General features: G+C 43.2%; 2 protein-coding genes across 2 annotated transcripts; one reads left to right on the top strand and one right to left on the bottom strand.

The window, feature by feature from the left end:
• Positions 1-5,710: 5,710 nt before the first annotated feature.
• naa38 (N-alpha-acetyltransferase 38, NatC auxiliary subunit) lies at positions 5,711-7,991 on the top strand. Its single transcript, XM_086197431.1, has 3 exons — positions 5,711-5,959; positions 6,487-6,667; positions 6,771-7,991. Exons 1-3 carry the CDS (start codon positions 5,930-5,932, stop codon positions 6,893-6,895), a joined length of 336 nt encoding a protein of 111 aa, XP_086053557.1. The 5' UTR covers positions 5,711-5,929; the 3' UTR covers positions 6,896-7,991.
• Positions 7,319-15,598, bottom strand: dnajc3b (DnaJ (Hsp40) homolog, subfamily C, member 3b). Its single transcript, XM_086197429.1, has 12 exons — positions 15,137-15,598; positions 13,490-13,600; positions 13,231-13,355; positions 13,077-13,151; positions 12,768-12,911; positions 11,986-12,167; positions 11,783-11,902; positions 10,948-11,053; positions 10,718-10,838; positions 10,445-10,577; positions 10,199-10,347; positions 7,319-8,831 (listed from the first exon to the last, which is right to left on the bottom strand). The coding sequence occupies exons 1-12, from the start codon at positions 15,219-15,221 to the stop codon at positions 8,692-8,694; spliced, it is 1,491 nt and encodes a 496-aa protein (XP_086053555.1). The 5' UTR covers positions 15,222-15,598; the 3' UTR covers positions 7,319-8,691.
• Positions 15,599-16,060: the final 462 nt, after the last annotated feature.

The following is a 16,060-nucleotide window of genomic DNA, read 5'->3' as shown; positions in this document are numbered from 1 at the left end:
CTAACTCCAGATTGTGGCGTTACAAACAATTACAATCACGCCTACTTTTGGCTTTCGTCACATCCCATTAACATTTTTGCTAATTAGGCTAATTAAGCAAATGACAGTGACCCCGGGTTATATTAAGGTCGCTGATTAGGAGGATTGTAGTTTCTACTCTGATAATGTTGTAATGATGTTGTTGTTCCAAAATTGACAATGTGATTTTCTTCCTTTAAGTTTGAATTTGCTTGAATGAATGGATTAGCATTAGCATAGCATAAAGCACGAGCAAGAACTTTCTTGTAGCTTTTTCTCTCCTCCGTTTGTAGCGTCGATTCTCATGTTTGTAGCGTCCAGGGTCAGTGGAACACCATCCATCCAATTTCTACCTCTTATCCTGTTAAGGGTCGTGGGGGGTGGAGCCTATCCCAGCAGCCTTCAGGTGAGAGGCGGGGTTCACCCTGGACAGGTCACCAGTCCATCACAGGACCAACACATAGAAACAGACAACCATTCACACTCACAGTCACACCTACATTCAATTTAGAGTATCAATCAGCCTCGTCCCCTCTTGATGTCTTTGGACTGTGGGAGGAAGCTGGAGTACCAGAGAGAACCCACACAGGAACAGGGAGAACATGGAGACTCCACACAGAAAGATCCTGTGCTCCAGCCGGGACTTGAACCCGGAACCTTCTTGCTTTGAGGCCACAGTGCTGACCACTGCACCACCATCTCTGTGGAACTCGTCCTGAAAAAAAAAAAGGAAACGAACCGATGGAAGTAAAGAAATGAATGATAGCCGAGTTCTGTCTCGCTACTTCAGGTTGGAGGTGCTGGTTCTGTGCCGTACACGAACAGGAGGTCACTCACATCGATGCAATAGAAATTTAGAGAAAAAAAGAAAATGGGCGCAATTTATCAAAATTACTAAATTGCTGTGATTAAGAGAGCCACCATATGGAAGCCAAAACAGGTGCGTTTGTTTGTGCCGTTATCTCCAGATAATCTGGATAATGACAGATATCTTAATAGTAAATAGATAGTAATAGATAACCACGATCTTGAGATAATGAGTCAATCAAGTTACAACCTCAAGATCAGGTAATTAAGACACTTCTTCTAGATTATCTTGAGATAATTTGTTAATCAAATCCCAATAGATCCCAAAAGATACTTAAATTAGTCTCCATTTCAAGATGAGATAATAAAGTCATAATCACGAGAGAAATTAATCTCGCACCATCTCAAGATAGTGAGACGATCAAGCCATTATTTCAGAATAAGATTATCAAGTCATAATCTCACGATAAATCCATCTAGCCACTATTTCCAGAAAATTACTCAATCGAGCTTTTGTTTTGAAATAATCAAGTCATAATCCCGAGATAAAATAACGACCTAGAGACAATGATCTAATTAAGCTGTTAACTGAAGATAATGCAATCATACAGTCATAATCTTGAGATAAAATAATCTAGAACCACCTAGGGACAATAATCTAATTAAGCCGTTAACTCAAGATAATGAAATCATCCAGTCATAATCTCGAGATAAAATAATCTAGAACCACCTAGGGACAATGATCTAATTAAGCCGTTAACTCAAGATAATGAAATCATCCAGTCATCATCTCAAAATAAAATAATCTAGAACCACCTAGGGACAATGATCGAATTAAGCCGTTAACTCAAGATAATGAAATCATCCAGTTATAATCTCAAAATAAAATAATCTAGAACCACCTAGGGACAATGATCTAATTAAACCGTTAACTCAAGATAATGAAATCATCCAGTTATAATCTCGAGATAAAATAATCTAGAACCACCTAGGGACAATGATCTAATTAAACCGTTAACTCAAGATAATGAAATCATCCAGTTATAATCTCAAAATAAAATAATCTAGAACCACCTAGGGACAATGATCTAATTAAACCGTTAACTCAAGATAATGAAATCATCCAGTTATAATCTCAAAATAAAATAATCTAGAACCACCTAGGGATAATGATCTAATTAAGCCGTTAACTCAAGATAATGAAATCATCCAGTCATAATCTCGAGATAAAATAATCTAGAACCACCTAAGGACAATGATCTAATTAAGCCGTTAACTCAAGATAATGAAATCATCCAGTTATAATCTTGAGATAAAATAATCTAGAACCACCTAGGGACAATGATCTAATTAAGCCGTTAACTCAAGATAATGAAATCATCCAGTTATAATCTCGAGATAAAATAATCTAGAACCACCTAGGGACAATGATCTAATTAAACCGTTAACTCAAGATAATGAAATCATCCAGTTATAATCTCAAAATAAAATAATCTAGAACCACCTAGGGACAATGATCTAATTAAACCGTTAACTCAAGATAATGAAATCATCCAGTTATAATCTCAAAATAAAATAATCTAGAACCACCTAGGGACAATGATCTAATTAAGCCGTTAACTCAAGATAATGAAATCATCCAGTCATAATCTCAAAATAAAATAATCTAGAACCACCTAGGGACAATGATCTAATTAAGCCGTTAACTCAAGATAATGAAATCATCCAGTCATAATCTCGAGATAAAATAATCTAGAACCACCTGAGGACAATGATCTAATTAAGCCGTTAACTCAAGATAATGAAATCATCCAGTTATAATCTTGAGATAAAATAATCTAGAACCACCTCGGGACAATGATCTAATTAAGCCGTTAACTCAAGATAATGAAATCATCCAGTTATAATCTTGAGATAAAATAATCTAGAACCACCTTGGGATAATGATCTAATTAAGCCGTTAACTCAAGATAATGAAATCATCCAGCCACCATCTCATGATCATGAGTATGTCAGGCCTTTATTTTGAGATAACGAGAAAATCAAGTCATAATCTTGAGGTCAAGTAATCTGGCAACAATCTCAAGATTGTAGTTGAGCCACTCCCTCAAGATAATGAAGTAATCAAGTCATAATCCTGAGATTGTGAGTTAATTAAACCGCTATCTCAATGTAATGAATCTTATTTTCTTGTGATGACAGGTTTATGTATCTCATTATCTTGAGAAAATTTGAGTTTTTTTAAGATGAACAACGCAGATTATCAAATATCTCCTTTGGCAGCTTCGTACCATCCGAAGAACGTGCGTCTGTTTATCGACATGACACAGAAGGTAGGAGCTGCATCCTTGTTTTTGTTTTTGTTTGTGCACGCCAAGCGCATGTAAACACTTGTTCACTCCGCTTTGCCTCCTGCGCTGCAACAGGTGCCAGCAACGCTCCAGCTCGGCTTCCCTCGGCGCCCACAGATGAGACGAGTGGAATTTGTTAGCGCCTCTTCCAATGACCACATCTGCCAGGAGAGACACGGCTGTACAACTGAGGAGGAGGAGATGTGTGTGAGTGTGTGTGTGTGTGTAAGCCTCTGGCCAATGACAAGACCAGTGTTGCCAGACTGAATGGCTGGTGAGACAGGATGTGTGTGTGATTCCATGTCAGTGCGCGTGTCTCTGTATGCAGCTGCAAAAAAAAAAAAAGGCCAGGACTCCCATATGCCGCAGGCCATGACACACTGCACTACAGCTCCACCCCCCCACCCCCCCATCTCCTCTCCAACACACACCCATGTCTGTTTGGCAGGGAGGCATGGTGAGGGTGAGAGAGAAAAGGAAGAGCCTCCCCTGGGTGCTGTGCTCTCGCTAACCCAGATTTTATGCGGTGTGACACACAGAGTAAATGACACCAGCTCCTGAGCTCCATTCAGAGCCGAGCTGTGTGAACCGAGGCAACCCAGCCAGCCTCCACGCCGCCTTCCAGAACAAGGCGGCAGCGCCCTCTGGTGTCTGTCAGCACACACTACAAGCATCTAAAGGAACACGCTCCCTTAATGCTGTGGCCTTCGCCCACATGGGAGGAAAAGTCTGATGTAGAAAAAACGTTCGTCAACAAAAATCCGTACCATGGCGCCCCGTTCAGTTTTGGAAATTCAAACTGTCCTTTTTAACCTTTTAATTTACAAATGAAGCAAAAATGCAAGAGCTTGGGGAAGATTTATTTCCTAAAAAGCACACACTGTATTGTAAAGTATCCGTGTGTGTGTGTTCGTAGCCAGCCGTGTTCTTTACATATGGACTTTCCGCAGTTGTTGCAGATTTGTCTCTTCTCTTTTTTCCCCAGTGCAGATTTGACACAGCTTTCTCCTCTTCTGTCGGTGTTCTTGTGTTCGGACTCGAAGGCTGCGGTGAACCGTAGGCTGGGGGCGTGCGTCCTCTCTGGTGTATTGTCCCCAGCTGGTCTAGGGTCAGCCTCCATCTGTAGACGAGGCCGTCCACAGACCAGACGGCAGCGAGAAGTCCCGTTTGATGAATTCAGGGCCACGAGAAGCAACTTGTTCCCATCATTTCACTAGTTTCAGAAGATACTCTACCTTGCAGCCATAAAGCGTTCGTCCTCCTCTTCCTGTGGCCACTCTGGGTACAGACACACACACATTTCAGTGTGCTAACTGATGGCGGTACACCCCTTATCCAGGGTGACCCCACCTCCTTTGCTGCAGTTGTAGTAGAGGATGATGGCTGGCTTCTTGCGCTCCTCCTCACTCGTGGATGCCTGCTGGTGCCCGGCCCTAACAAGCAGAGAATTCCTGCGCAGTTTATTGATGAAGGACGCCACTGTTTGCGTTTTGGTGACGGCAAACACGGAGGACTCTCTTCGCTTCCCCAGCAGTGACAGGGGGAAGTCCCTGCTTGTTCTGGCCAATTAAGAGTTCCTCAGCTCGTAGATAAGCCGTCAAAGACTTCCCCAGAGCCACCCTGTAGAGTCCAGGACTAGAGTCCTTACCTGGTTCCCCTTCGGAGCCTGCCGGGTACGTTCCCTGTGTAGACCTGCATCTTCCATTGATGTAGCCACATCGCAGGTGACCCAAACCTTGATCCCACACTTGGCAGGTTTACTAGGAATGTCCGGACTGAATCCACATCGGCCTCTGAAGGGCACGAGCTGTTCATCTAGCATCCCAGCCCGGTTTGAACAAGAGAGAAGGGCGACGCTCCCACATGTCCCAAAAAGTCCGAAAGTCAACCAGCTTGACCATGACAGCACTGACTTTGGGACTTGAGGTTGGACCGCAGGTGTGAGGTCATCTCTTAGAATTTGTGGCATGGGAGACGGTCCGTCTGGTGTTCGTATCCCACAGGCCTCAGTTGGCCTCCTTTAGACCCCAGACAGAATCAGCAGGCCAACACTTACCTCTCTGTTTGGGCACAACCAGCAGACGCAGCATGATCTGGTGAATCATGATGAGGTCCAAGCAGGACTCTATGGATGTGGTCTGGTGGACGGAGGGAACCCCGGGGTCACACTGCTGGTTCGGATGACCTGTTGCGTCTCACTGTTTGTGGGTAACCACATAATTTTCACACTTTTTGATATCCATGCAGGTTCAGACGCCTCTCAACGTTAATGTGGTTCTCCTGCTCGCCACCAGGAGGCTGCACAAGTTTCCTCCAATGTGTTTTCTTCCTCCATTTTGCCAGGAATTACATGTGTTTAATGTTGTTGACGGACTGCCACAAGAACTTCCAGGCGCAATATCGACACTTACTTCTTCTTCATCATCTTCTTTTTCGGATGCGCGCACGAGAAGATGCAAAACCGTAATTTACCGCCACCTAGAATATCGGAGTGAGAAATGACCGCGTCCGCCCCCTCAACGCTGTTTATGCGACACTCATATAATGTTTTTCTTACGTTTGTCAGAGTCTTCTTTCGTTGATTGTGGCCTCTTCCTTCAACCGTATGCGCTGTCGAATTCACAGTCAACAGATTTCTAAATTCGCAGCAAAAAATAAATAAATGACGCCATCTTGAATTTCCTCACGGAATTTCCGGTTGTCCGGCAGGGAAAGTAGTCCGGCAGCAAATGTAATAGAAGAGGAAGGCAACAATGATTGAAGAAAATGGTCCTTCGAGTCGTGTATGTATTTATTCTTTACAAGTTCTACATCTCTAAACCGTTTATCATATTATCTGAGATCCAATAGTCAAGAATACAACATGGATATACATTTCTGAAGTCATAAGTCACAGCTAGCTTACAGTAGCCGGTGGCTAACGAGTTAGCTTCTTCAGCTGCTGATCCATCAGCTTTTGAAGACATTTACATAAACCTGATAGCGTCAACGGTTAAACCTTTCATTAAACTATCTAGCCATTCATCATTTTATTAAATTTATGTATTTTTACAAAAAATTATAACGAGGTAGATAAACCAAGTACTTAAATCATGATGCTAGCTTGTCTCCCAGTATTTATTAGGGTCTTTCCTGCAGTCAAATACAATGTCCCTGTTGTTAAGTAATTAGTGTTCAAGATTAGTTATACTCTTATTCCAGTAAACTAGGATTTGTGTGTTTTTGAGCAGGTGTCAAGGTATTAGTACTTGTTTAATATTAAGTAAGTTGAATTCCTTCATGATGTTGTGTGTATTATGTTGACACCCAGGAGCAGTCTGAGGTGCCCTCATCGTCATCATCTCAGGCAAGACAGAACCTAGAGGGGCTCCTGAACAAGAACATGAGGATCCGCATGACTGACGGGCGGACCCTGGTGGGGCTCTTCCTCTGCACAGACCGGGACTGCAACGTTATCCTCGGATCAGCTCAGGAATTCTTAAAATCCACAGGTAGATGAAGGGGTTCTTTGTTGTTATTTGTTTACAGAATCTGATCTGATATTTCTATAAATGTTATTGGAGTTTAACAATGAGGAATCCCATGTGTTCTTAGACACCTTCTCCCAGGGTGAACCCCGTGTTCTGGGCCTGGCCATGATCCCGGGTCACCATGTGGTATCCATTGAGGTGGAGGCGGACAGTCTGGATGACACACAGGGTTTTGGAGCGAACCACTGACAAAGGAGCATCATGCATAGACTCTTTCTGAGCCTGATGTATGGCTGAGCTCTGAGGACAATCAAGGAACAGATGCAGGAGCATTCCCATCATGCTTTGCAGTGGCAGCCGTACATTTGACATGCCTGTTAAAGCGACTTGTTTGCCTGAGCAAACAGCAGGTGACTGGGTGGAAACGGTGTTACATTGTCCTGTACAGTGTAGTTCTTTCTGACTGAAACATATAAAGTTGATTATAATCCAAGAAAACTGCATTTTTAAAACCGTCTTACAAATTTCAACATGCAAAGTGTTGTATGTTTTGAAAGAAAAACTGGAGTTATGGAGGAATCAGTACTTTTTTTTTTTTAATTTGAGGAAACTTTTCAAGATCCTATATTCTTGGAACATCTTTTTACACATGAAAATGATCGGAACAAAAATTATAATTAGCTATGCGGTTTATACAACAATCTTATTTATTTTTATCTCTCTCAATCTTAACTGTACCACATATACTGGTATGCTACCATTCAACTGTAGCCTGCTGCTAGTTTCCTTGCTATCGCTCGACATCAGCAGGAACCAAGAACCAAACAAAACCGTGTTGTTTCAGTATTTTAATACAGTCGCGCATGTCATCCGATTCAGTTTGGCAACAGAAAAAAAACAAAAAAAAACAAGGAGAAAACCAGAAACCCCCAGTCAGCTGATCGAAACACGAAGCTTTTGGTTCACAGTCCATCAGTAAAGCTGTGATCATAAATATGACAAAATTGATTTTAAAAAAAGAGCCTTAAAAGAGCATCATTTTACTTAAATAGTTTTGCATTGGAGGAAATCTTAAAGTGTTTGCAAAGTTGCACTTTAAACACAACTGACTGGTTTGAGCCTTTTGAAGTATTCTACTAAGTTTTGACATATACTGCTGAAGTACTACAACTGCATATCCTCCTTCTGTGGTAGTAATATAATTACTGTGTACACATTTCTAAAGCTAAGGCTCCTACACAGTCAAGACACTTAGAAAGGAAAAAAGCAAACTTTTCGGTAAGTTTGCAGTAACATGTCATGAGAGCTGGAGTGGTTTTCAAAATAAAAGTGCAAGTTTTCAATAATGTGCTTTGAATTTTCTTGAAAATAGTAGAGTGTATGCTCCAACACGACTCGGGTATCAGTTTCTACACTCTGTAGGGAATCTTGAGATCTTTTGCCACCGGTTGGGGATTCAATATTCCCACATGAATACAGAATTCTCCCGTTGTTCAGATTGTAGTAAACCAAAAAACTTCTTCCTATGAATGTCTCCCGATGTCTTCCTACATGAAACAAAATGTTCTCTGAAATAGAGAAGGTTCCACCTGGTTAAAAACATAATAGTATCAGTAAACTTTTACATTCCCACTGAAAATACTCCAAGCAGAATTCTACCACTGACAAGTCCTGTCAAAATTCCAAGCAAAAATTAAAAAAAAAAGAAAAGAACAAAACCCTCAAATCAAAGTTTAAAAGAATGGCACAAAGGAAAAAAAATAGGTGTTCTTGGGAAAGAAACGGCCCACATGACACGCTTTCCCCCTTCCTACAGAGCTGAATCGCAAGATGTCGTTTTCTTCAGTCGCGGAAAGACGTTAATTCAACGATCAATTGTTGTGTTCAGAGGTCCAGTTATTTCTAGATTTGAAGTGAAATCATCGCGTCGCGTCCAGGCTGAAGCAGAAGTTCCGAGGAAGACTCCCGAGTTCCTCTATAGGTCTTCACGTCCATCCAAAGACATCGTAAACCAAGTTCTCCAAGTCCTCTTCTCGTTTTACTTTTTACTGGAACTTGAAGTGGAAGCTGCCTCCGGACTCGAATGGGTTGAAGGGAAAAGGCCAACCGTGTCCGCCGTGCCCTCCGCTCTGCTGGTTCTCGGGGTCCAGAGGATCCTCGCCTGCATCGAACTTCTGTCTCATTTCTGGTAAACGAGACGGAAGATGAACGTCAGTGAACGTTCAACATGATGGACGTGTGTGAGCCGGATCAAAAAGAAACCTCTACTCTTAAATTGGGTCTTTCCAAAAACAAAACAACAACAAAAAAATTTAATGTCCACTTGGAACAGAAGTCGTGTTTCCATTTAACTGTCAAGCAAATTTTGAGGGTTTTGCAAATACAAGGAAATGCGGATAAGGTTAGTTTCCATCGCCTGGCTTGGAGTGAATAATTTAGGGTATGCAGCGAGGGTTGTCATCAAGAGATGGCGGCATACGCAACAAAACAGAGGAGGAGATCTACTTGTAAAAACAAATGGCGTGGTTTTAAGGAATAACTTTCATTCGTGCCAGATGTTAATTGTTCTGAAGTACCAGCAAGTATCGGGTGCATTGCTGCCATCTGGTGACAAAGTTTAGGAAAATCCTGTGAGACACCAGCTGATGGTCAGTCGAGCTAAAGGTTTCCTAGCTTACAGGAAAGAGAGGTTTCAATCTCCCAGTGGGTGCATTTTTACAACAAAAAAAAACAAGGCAAAAGCCTCCTCAAGTGACCACATCCATCCATCCATCCATCCATCCATCCAGTCTCTACCACTGATCCTGTTAAGGGTCGTGGGGGGTGGAGCCTATCCCAGCAGCCTTCAGGTGAGAGGCGGGGTTCACCCTGGACAGGTCACCAGTCCATCACAGGGCCAACACATAGAGACAGACAACCATTCACACTCACAGTCACACCTACGGTCAATTTAGAGTATCAATCAGCCTCGTCCCCTCTTGATGTCTTTGGACTGTGGGAGGAAGCTGGAGTACCAGAGAGAACCCACACAGGAACAGGGAGAACATGGAGACCAGTACCAGAGAGAACCCACGCAGGAACAGGGAGAACATGCAGACTCACACAGAAAGATCCTGTGCTGGAGCCGGGGCTTGAACCTGGAACCTTCTTGCTGTGAGGGGACAGTGCTGACCACTGCACCACCGTGCCGCCTGACCTTAATAAGCAGTTTTGTGCAACTTCCCGTCAACCTTTTCTCATGCGACACTTCTAAATCACCCTCTCAAAGATTAGTAATGATTAGCGAGGGTCACTAATTAGCCATCTCCTTTGTTTCCTGTTTTTTGTACAAAGCTAAAATGTTGCAACTTCATATTCATTGTCTAAACATGAGAGAGGTGTTAAAATTCTTTTCTCCAAATGTTAAGATTTTCCTCTAAATTAGCTGTGATGATGGTGTGAAACCAACATGCTCTCGTAAGCTTCACCTTCTGAGTTACTTGGGACAGGAAATCAGGTGACCAGCCTCTAAAAACGTTCATTTCAATTCATAAAATTAGAAGAGCTCCTGACCTGGGTCGGTGAGGACCTCTTTAGCTGAGGCGATATCAATGAACTTCTTCTCCGCTTCCTTCTTCTCCGACTCTGACTGGAAGTTGTCCGGGTGCCACTGCTGTGCCAGCTTCCTGTAGGCCTTGATGATCTCCTGCTTATTGGCGGCCCTGAGGAAAACAACAGAAGTTAGCTCTCGACGAATTTGATGTCAAAGTCTGGAGGAATTAAAAAAAAAAAAAAAAAAAAAGGAGATAGTCTGGATACCTGCTAACACCAAGGATTTTATAGTAGTCCCTCTTGCGAGAGATCTTGAGAAGTTTCTGGGCTCGTTCCAGCCCTTCTCTGATGTCGTTGCTGTCGCTGTCAAACTCCCGTGCTTCCAGGTAGTCCTCAACAGCTGGTGACGGATACAAAAACATCAGTGCTTGTTCTACTGCCAACACACCTGATGAGTTTTGTGCTGATAAACCAGTCGGGACTTCTGTCTCAAGGATATTAGGGTAAAAATACAAGACCGTTTACGGTAGTCGAGCTTACCATTTTCATATTCCTGGTTGAGGATGTAAGCCTCCGCTCGGTCTCGGAGGACTTTAGCATTGCGAGGGTCTCTCTGGTGGGCTTCTGAGCATATATCTATGGCCTCCAACACTAACTTAATCTAGAATTAACAAGAAATACCAGAATACCACAGTGAATGATTTGGTACATGGGCAGGCCTCCCACTGAGCAGCCTTTGAGGTCAAGTCTTCAACTCTAAAAACGCTGACCTTCACCAGGCAGAAGCAAATCTTCTCTTTGGCCAGGTTGGTGTAGTACGGAACACTGGGCTCCGTCTTCATCACCGAGTCGTACTTATCAATGGCTTCCTGATACCTGACCACAAGTACAGCAAACAAGACGGGACATGAATTTGACTTGTACATTTCACTAAGACATGGAAAAAGCAAAGTAAAACGCGTAACCGTACTTGGAACTCATAGTGGCCAGCAAATGTTCTTGGGAGGGTTTTACTTTGGGCGCCCAGGCCTGGATCCAAGTTCACTTGACCACAAAGTCCAATTCATTTGATTCGGGTGAACTTAGGTGTATCGCAGTCTACTTGAAAAGGTGGCATCGGGCACGATGCTCCTCACCTTACCTGACGAACGCAAGTGTGCCGTAGTCCGCTTGAAAAGGGGGTCTCCGTGAATCCAAGTGGCAGTCGGCAAGTAGAGTCATAAAGACATTACTCACTGCCTCCGAGGCCTTTGTACCTGCGTAGCACGGGCCGATTTAATCCCTTGATCTGGTGGTAGCATCTCGAAAATAATAAGGATGCCTGTCATAAAGTGAATTCAGTCGTCTACCTGCATTGGGACTGCGGTTGGGGCTCTTTTCTACTGCGGATCGCCAAATGGCTTAGTTGATGACACAAAAGGTTCCTTCTACTTTGTTTGCGTTTGCCAACTAACAAGCAGCATATCACCTACTTCTGTATCAGACTTGGGTCAGACGTTGGTGGGGCACAGTCCAAAACAACTGCACCTCATGTTAGACCAACCGTACAAAGAGAGACGCACGGGAGGCTCGATGAGGACGGTCACTAAAAAGCCCCCCACTGACCTGCCCTCCTGGATGAGCTCCTCTGCAGAGTCCAGCTGCTTGCTGAGCTTCTTCACCTGCTTGTAGTGGCTGAAGCACTCCTTGTCGTCCTGGTCCAGTTTCAGACACTCTCGGATATGGCTGCACACAAGACGATGGAAGCATTTGATTTAATATGACATCAAGACTGCTCTCCAATCAGCTTAATTTGCACACCAGCTCACTTTAGTGACTCGTGATGTTCTCCGAGGCTGTAGTGGAGCATGCTGAGTTTCAGGAAGGCAGCACGATTATCGTTGCGTAGCCTCGTGGTCGGCGTCAAATCCTGGATGGCTTTTTGTGGATCCCCCATTCTGATGTAACATTCCGCACGGAGCTCCCGTGACTCAGGATCCCAAGGAGAGATCTGGGGAAATGGGAACAACTTTTATAAAAAGTTGCCTGAAAAGGAAAATTCCAAGCTTTTGGGGGGAAAAAAAGCCTTATTTGCCATCATTCCCACAGCCAGACAACAGACGGACAACCTTCTCTTCTTTGTGTGTGTATCTGACACCAACAGGTAATCTGACCGCTAGTTAGCTTAGCGCAATGAATGGCAGTGGATGGTAAGTGTTAGCATTCACTGTCAAAAGTCGTCAACTAGATTAGGTTCACATTGTTGGTTTGCCAAGATGTAACCGTCCTCACCCTCTTACAAAGTAAGAAATGAGTAGCAGCAGTCGTAACACAGCCAAGGCCACCACTTCCTGTTAGCCCTCTTGCTAACTTGAATGTGGGAAAATAATTGGGGCTGTTGTGACATTCTGAAGGCTGTGAGACCAAATGGATCAAATCGTGACAGTGAAGCAAATCGTTTTCCAGGGGTTGTGTGACGTTTCACAAAGTTTACATCATTTTGACAAGCAAAGCAGCAACCATGTCACAGCCTACAGCGAAGCCTTTGAAAGGTTAAAAGCTTGTAGTTTCAGCTTCAAAAACTCCATCCTCGTCTTGGAAACTGGGTTACCTCAATGACTCGCTCCAGCACGTGGATGGTTGCACTGTAGTCGCCCTCGTGGTACGCAGCGTGGGCCTCCTCCTGCAGCTCCTCCAGCTCGTTCGCCTTCATCAGCTGTTCCTGGGCTTCCCCGTGGTCTGGAGAGCGCTGCAGCTGAAAGAAGAAGAAGAAGAAGAAGAAGGAAAAAAAAAAAGATTTTCATTCCAATTCAAACACGGAAATAAAAAAAAATCCTTATCAGTTACATTTGTCACATAGGGAAACATGAGAAGACAGTCGGCGTAATTTAGGACTGCAGACGTGGCAGAGTGAACTCACCACTGCTTCAAAGTCCTCCCTGGCCTCCAGCGTGTGGCCCTGTTTCAGAAGGATGTTCCCTCTCTGCAGCCGGGCCTGGAGATCCAGGGATAAAGAGGAAGGAGGCGTTATGGTTATGAGGCTTTAAACCATCTCTCTGCTCAGGCTTACTTACAGCCAGGAAGTCAGGCTTGAGTTGGATGGCTCTGGTCAGGTCTGGAAGGGCTGATTTGGATTTCCCCATGGCGAGGAACACGGCGGCTCGCTTGTAGTACGTCAGGTAGTTCTTAGAGTCTCCCTCTGGAAAACGTTACGGCAAATGTTGCTTTCATCTAGGTGCATTTTTACTGCCTTTTTTTTTAAAAATATTTGCAGCTATTACAGGGATTAGAAATGTCAGCCAGAGACAAGAATATAAAAGTGTGTAACCTTACCCACAGCAGAGTGGTAGTGGGACAAGGCTTCAGCCAGCTGGCCGGCGGCCAACAGTTTGCGGCCCATCTCCAAGTGGTGCTCGATCTCCGCGTGAGTCGCCCCCAAGACACCTGAGACGTAAAGCAGAGCTTGATAGGATTAGCGGAAAGGGCTGAGCAACATGGCGGTCGAAGCAGACGGCCACGGTGGTTCATTTCCTCACGTCGGCTAATTACGGTTCTGTCGAAAGACAGAGAACCCTGCACTGAGAACTTCTAACAGTCCTGCCGCTTCACCCGGGGAGCAGAAAGTCACGAGACTCAACCGTCAATGATATCATAATACAATGTACAACACACACATCAGAATTCTACGTCAAACTGCCGTCCTCTTTTTTTTTAAACTAGAAATATCAGTTTGTCAGTATTTTATCGCAAAAGGACGTATCATTATACTTTGAAGTAACTAAACTCCTATGCACCATTTAAGAGTAATACAGCATTAAAAAAAAAGCATCTAATTACACTGTTTTAGAAGCAAAGAAAAAATATCTTGTACATTCACAGCGTTTACACGTGTCGCTTCGTATGTAAATATTGTACTAACGTGTTTTTAACAATCTAACCATTCTCTTCTTCTTTTCTCCTCATCCTTTGAGGAAATAAGCGGAAACGTTATTCGTGTGCTTTTACAAATCATTTTTATGAATCAAAAAAATGTCACTTTCTTTTCAAAGTCACAGTGTTTGCGCGTGTCGTTCAGTAGTTAAATCAACACGACTGCCACATGAATTTGTTTTTATGTAGATAAAACCGACATAAGTCGATAAAAGTCACCAACCAAATCTGGTGTAAAAATAAGAGAAAAACAAAAAAAAATACCCAACATTCTGCATCGAAACATTATCTTCACTCGATAAACGCAAATGACCAACAGTTAACGTGCCAACTAAACATTTAAATCTTTGCTCAGCAACATGAGGGAACCAGATACAATTTTGTAAATGTTAAATAAAACTGTCTCCAACTTTCAAATTGGTAAGAAATTACTGTTCAGTCGATTGATGAAGTTATTAACTGACTTCAGCCCTGAGTATTTCAAATATTTGTACATCATTACACGTGCAGGTATGGTATCTCTTAATGTAAGTGACCCAGTTTTGCCTCTTATTCCCTGATTTATGAGATTTTTCTTTTTCTTTTTATAAAGAATAATTTAACTTTAATATGCATTTTTTTCAAGAAGAGAATTTCACATAAGCTTGTTTTACCACAGATAATATTAACATTAGCAAGAAATTAGCCGTAAAATTACTGGCGAACAAATAAAATAGCAGTGCAGGACATGCATATGCACACACATTATAACAGGAGAAGGGGGACGGGGCCAGAACTGGTCAGTCCTGTTAATCCTTGTGTGTGTAGACACACACACACACACACACACACACACACACACACACACACACACACACACACACACACTCTAACACTTTGCATCGCAGCTACATTTAGCTATCACCGTAGCAATCATTACGTCAACGAGACGGGTTAATAGTTTCGTGACGTTCAACGCGGCGTCACAAACAGCTAACGAGGCTAACAAGCTAAAAACAATGCCAATGTTTCCGAAAGCTCGGTTGTTTCTGGGTGTATCCGCTGTCTTACCGTCCAGCTGCAGGTCCAGCAGGACACACAGCAGGGACAGGGAGCACAGGACCCCGCTGAGTCCCGTCAGCCGGCACGAATCCATGTCCAGCCGGGAGTGTTCACGCTTTGACACTGGAACCAGCTAGCTTAACAGTTCTACTTTCACACGGAGTAAAAATACCGATTTGAGTCATTGAAACGGCGATATTCTCTTGTTAAAGCCTCCCTTTTTAAAAAACCCTACTGCCACTGTAGGAAGAACTGAGCGACGGTGTATTTACGGTCCGGGTTTGACAGTATTCCGTGTGGAAAATACAAGCGCTGAAGAAAGGTTCCGCCCTTGAAAGCGCAGCGACTTAACGGCGAGTTCTCGCTTGAAATAAAGTTCTCTGGGTTCTCTTAGAACTCGAAGGGGCTCCGTGCGAGATGGTGATGGAGAGTTTGAACAGGTGGCGGCCTGGACATCTGATAAACCCCTCGGTGTTTGATCATGTCGCTCCCTCCCTCCCTCTCTGTCCTACATTGGCCTGGCCGGTCTGGAAACGTGGGCTGCTCTCATTGGAGAGATATTTTAACCCAGCTGGTGCTCCCCCCATGTCCCTGCATGGCCCAGACTCACTGTCCTCAGCACCTTCGTATCATCGAAGGGGGGGGGGGGGGGATTTAATGAAATTAATTCAGTTTTTTTTAATGCCTTCTAAATTAATGGAATTTAGAAACAATAATTGTATTATAATTAATAATTGTATGAGTTCACATAAAAGAAAAGTAACCCAGGCTCACTATTTTTGAAAAATAACTTCATTTTTTTCTCCAAATATGTTTTTATTTCCATATGTATATTTTAAAATGTTATTTTCTAATTGTTTTATTGTCTTTTTTTCTGTATTTTTTGTATTTTTTGTAATTGATGCCTGACTTTTGAGCAACGGATCTTTTTTT

Source organism: Aulostomus chinensis, chromosome 24 (genome assembly GCF_037954235.1).
Source record: "Aulostomus chinensis isolate RoL2024-O1b breed Wild chromosome 24, RoL_Achi_v1.0, whole genome shotgun sequence".
Classification (NCBI taxonomy): Eukaryota; Metazoa; Chordata; class Actinopteri; order Syngnathiformes; family Aulostomidae; genus Aulostomus; species Aulostomus chinensis.
Note: the sequence above shows the minus strand (reverse complement) of the source record. Positions and strands in the feature narration are given on the sequence as shown.

Excerpts from the sequence above, each read along its gene's own strand:
- naa38 (XM_086197431.1), top strand. The coding sequence starts at position 5,930 with ATGATTGAAGAAAATGGTCCTTCGAGTCGT. Across the intron at positions 5,960-6,486 it reads AAAATGGTCCTTCGAGTCGT|GAGCAGTCTGAGGTGCCCTC; the intron begins GTATGTATTTAT and ends GTTGACACCCAG. Across the intron at positions 6,668-6,770 it reads GGAATTCTTAAAATCCACAG|ACACCTTCTCCCAGGGTGAA; the intron begins GTAGATGAAGGG and ends ATGTGTTCTTAG.
- dnajc3b (XM_086197429.1), bottom strand. The coding sequence starts at position 15,221 with ATGGATTCGTGCCGGCTGACGGGACTCAGCGGGGTCCTGTGCTCCCTG. Across the intron at positions 11,903-11,985 it reads GAACATCACGAGTCACTAAA|CCATATCCGAGAGTGTCTGA; the intron begins GTGAGCTGGTGT and ends TCTTGTGTGCAG. Across the intron at positions 10,578-10,717 it reads CAACCAGGAATATGAAAATG|CTGTTGAGGACTACCTGGAA; the intron begins GTAAGCTCGACT and ends ATCCGTCACCAG.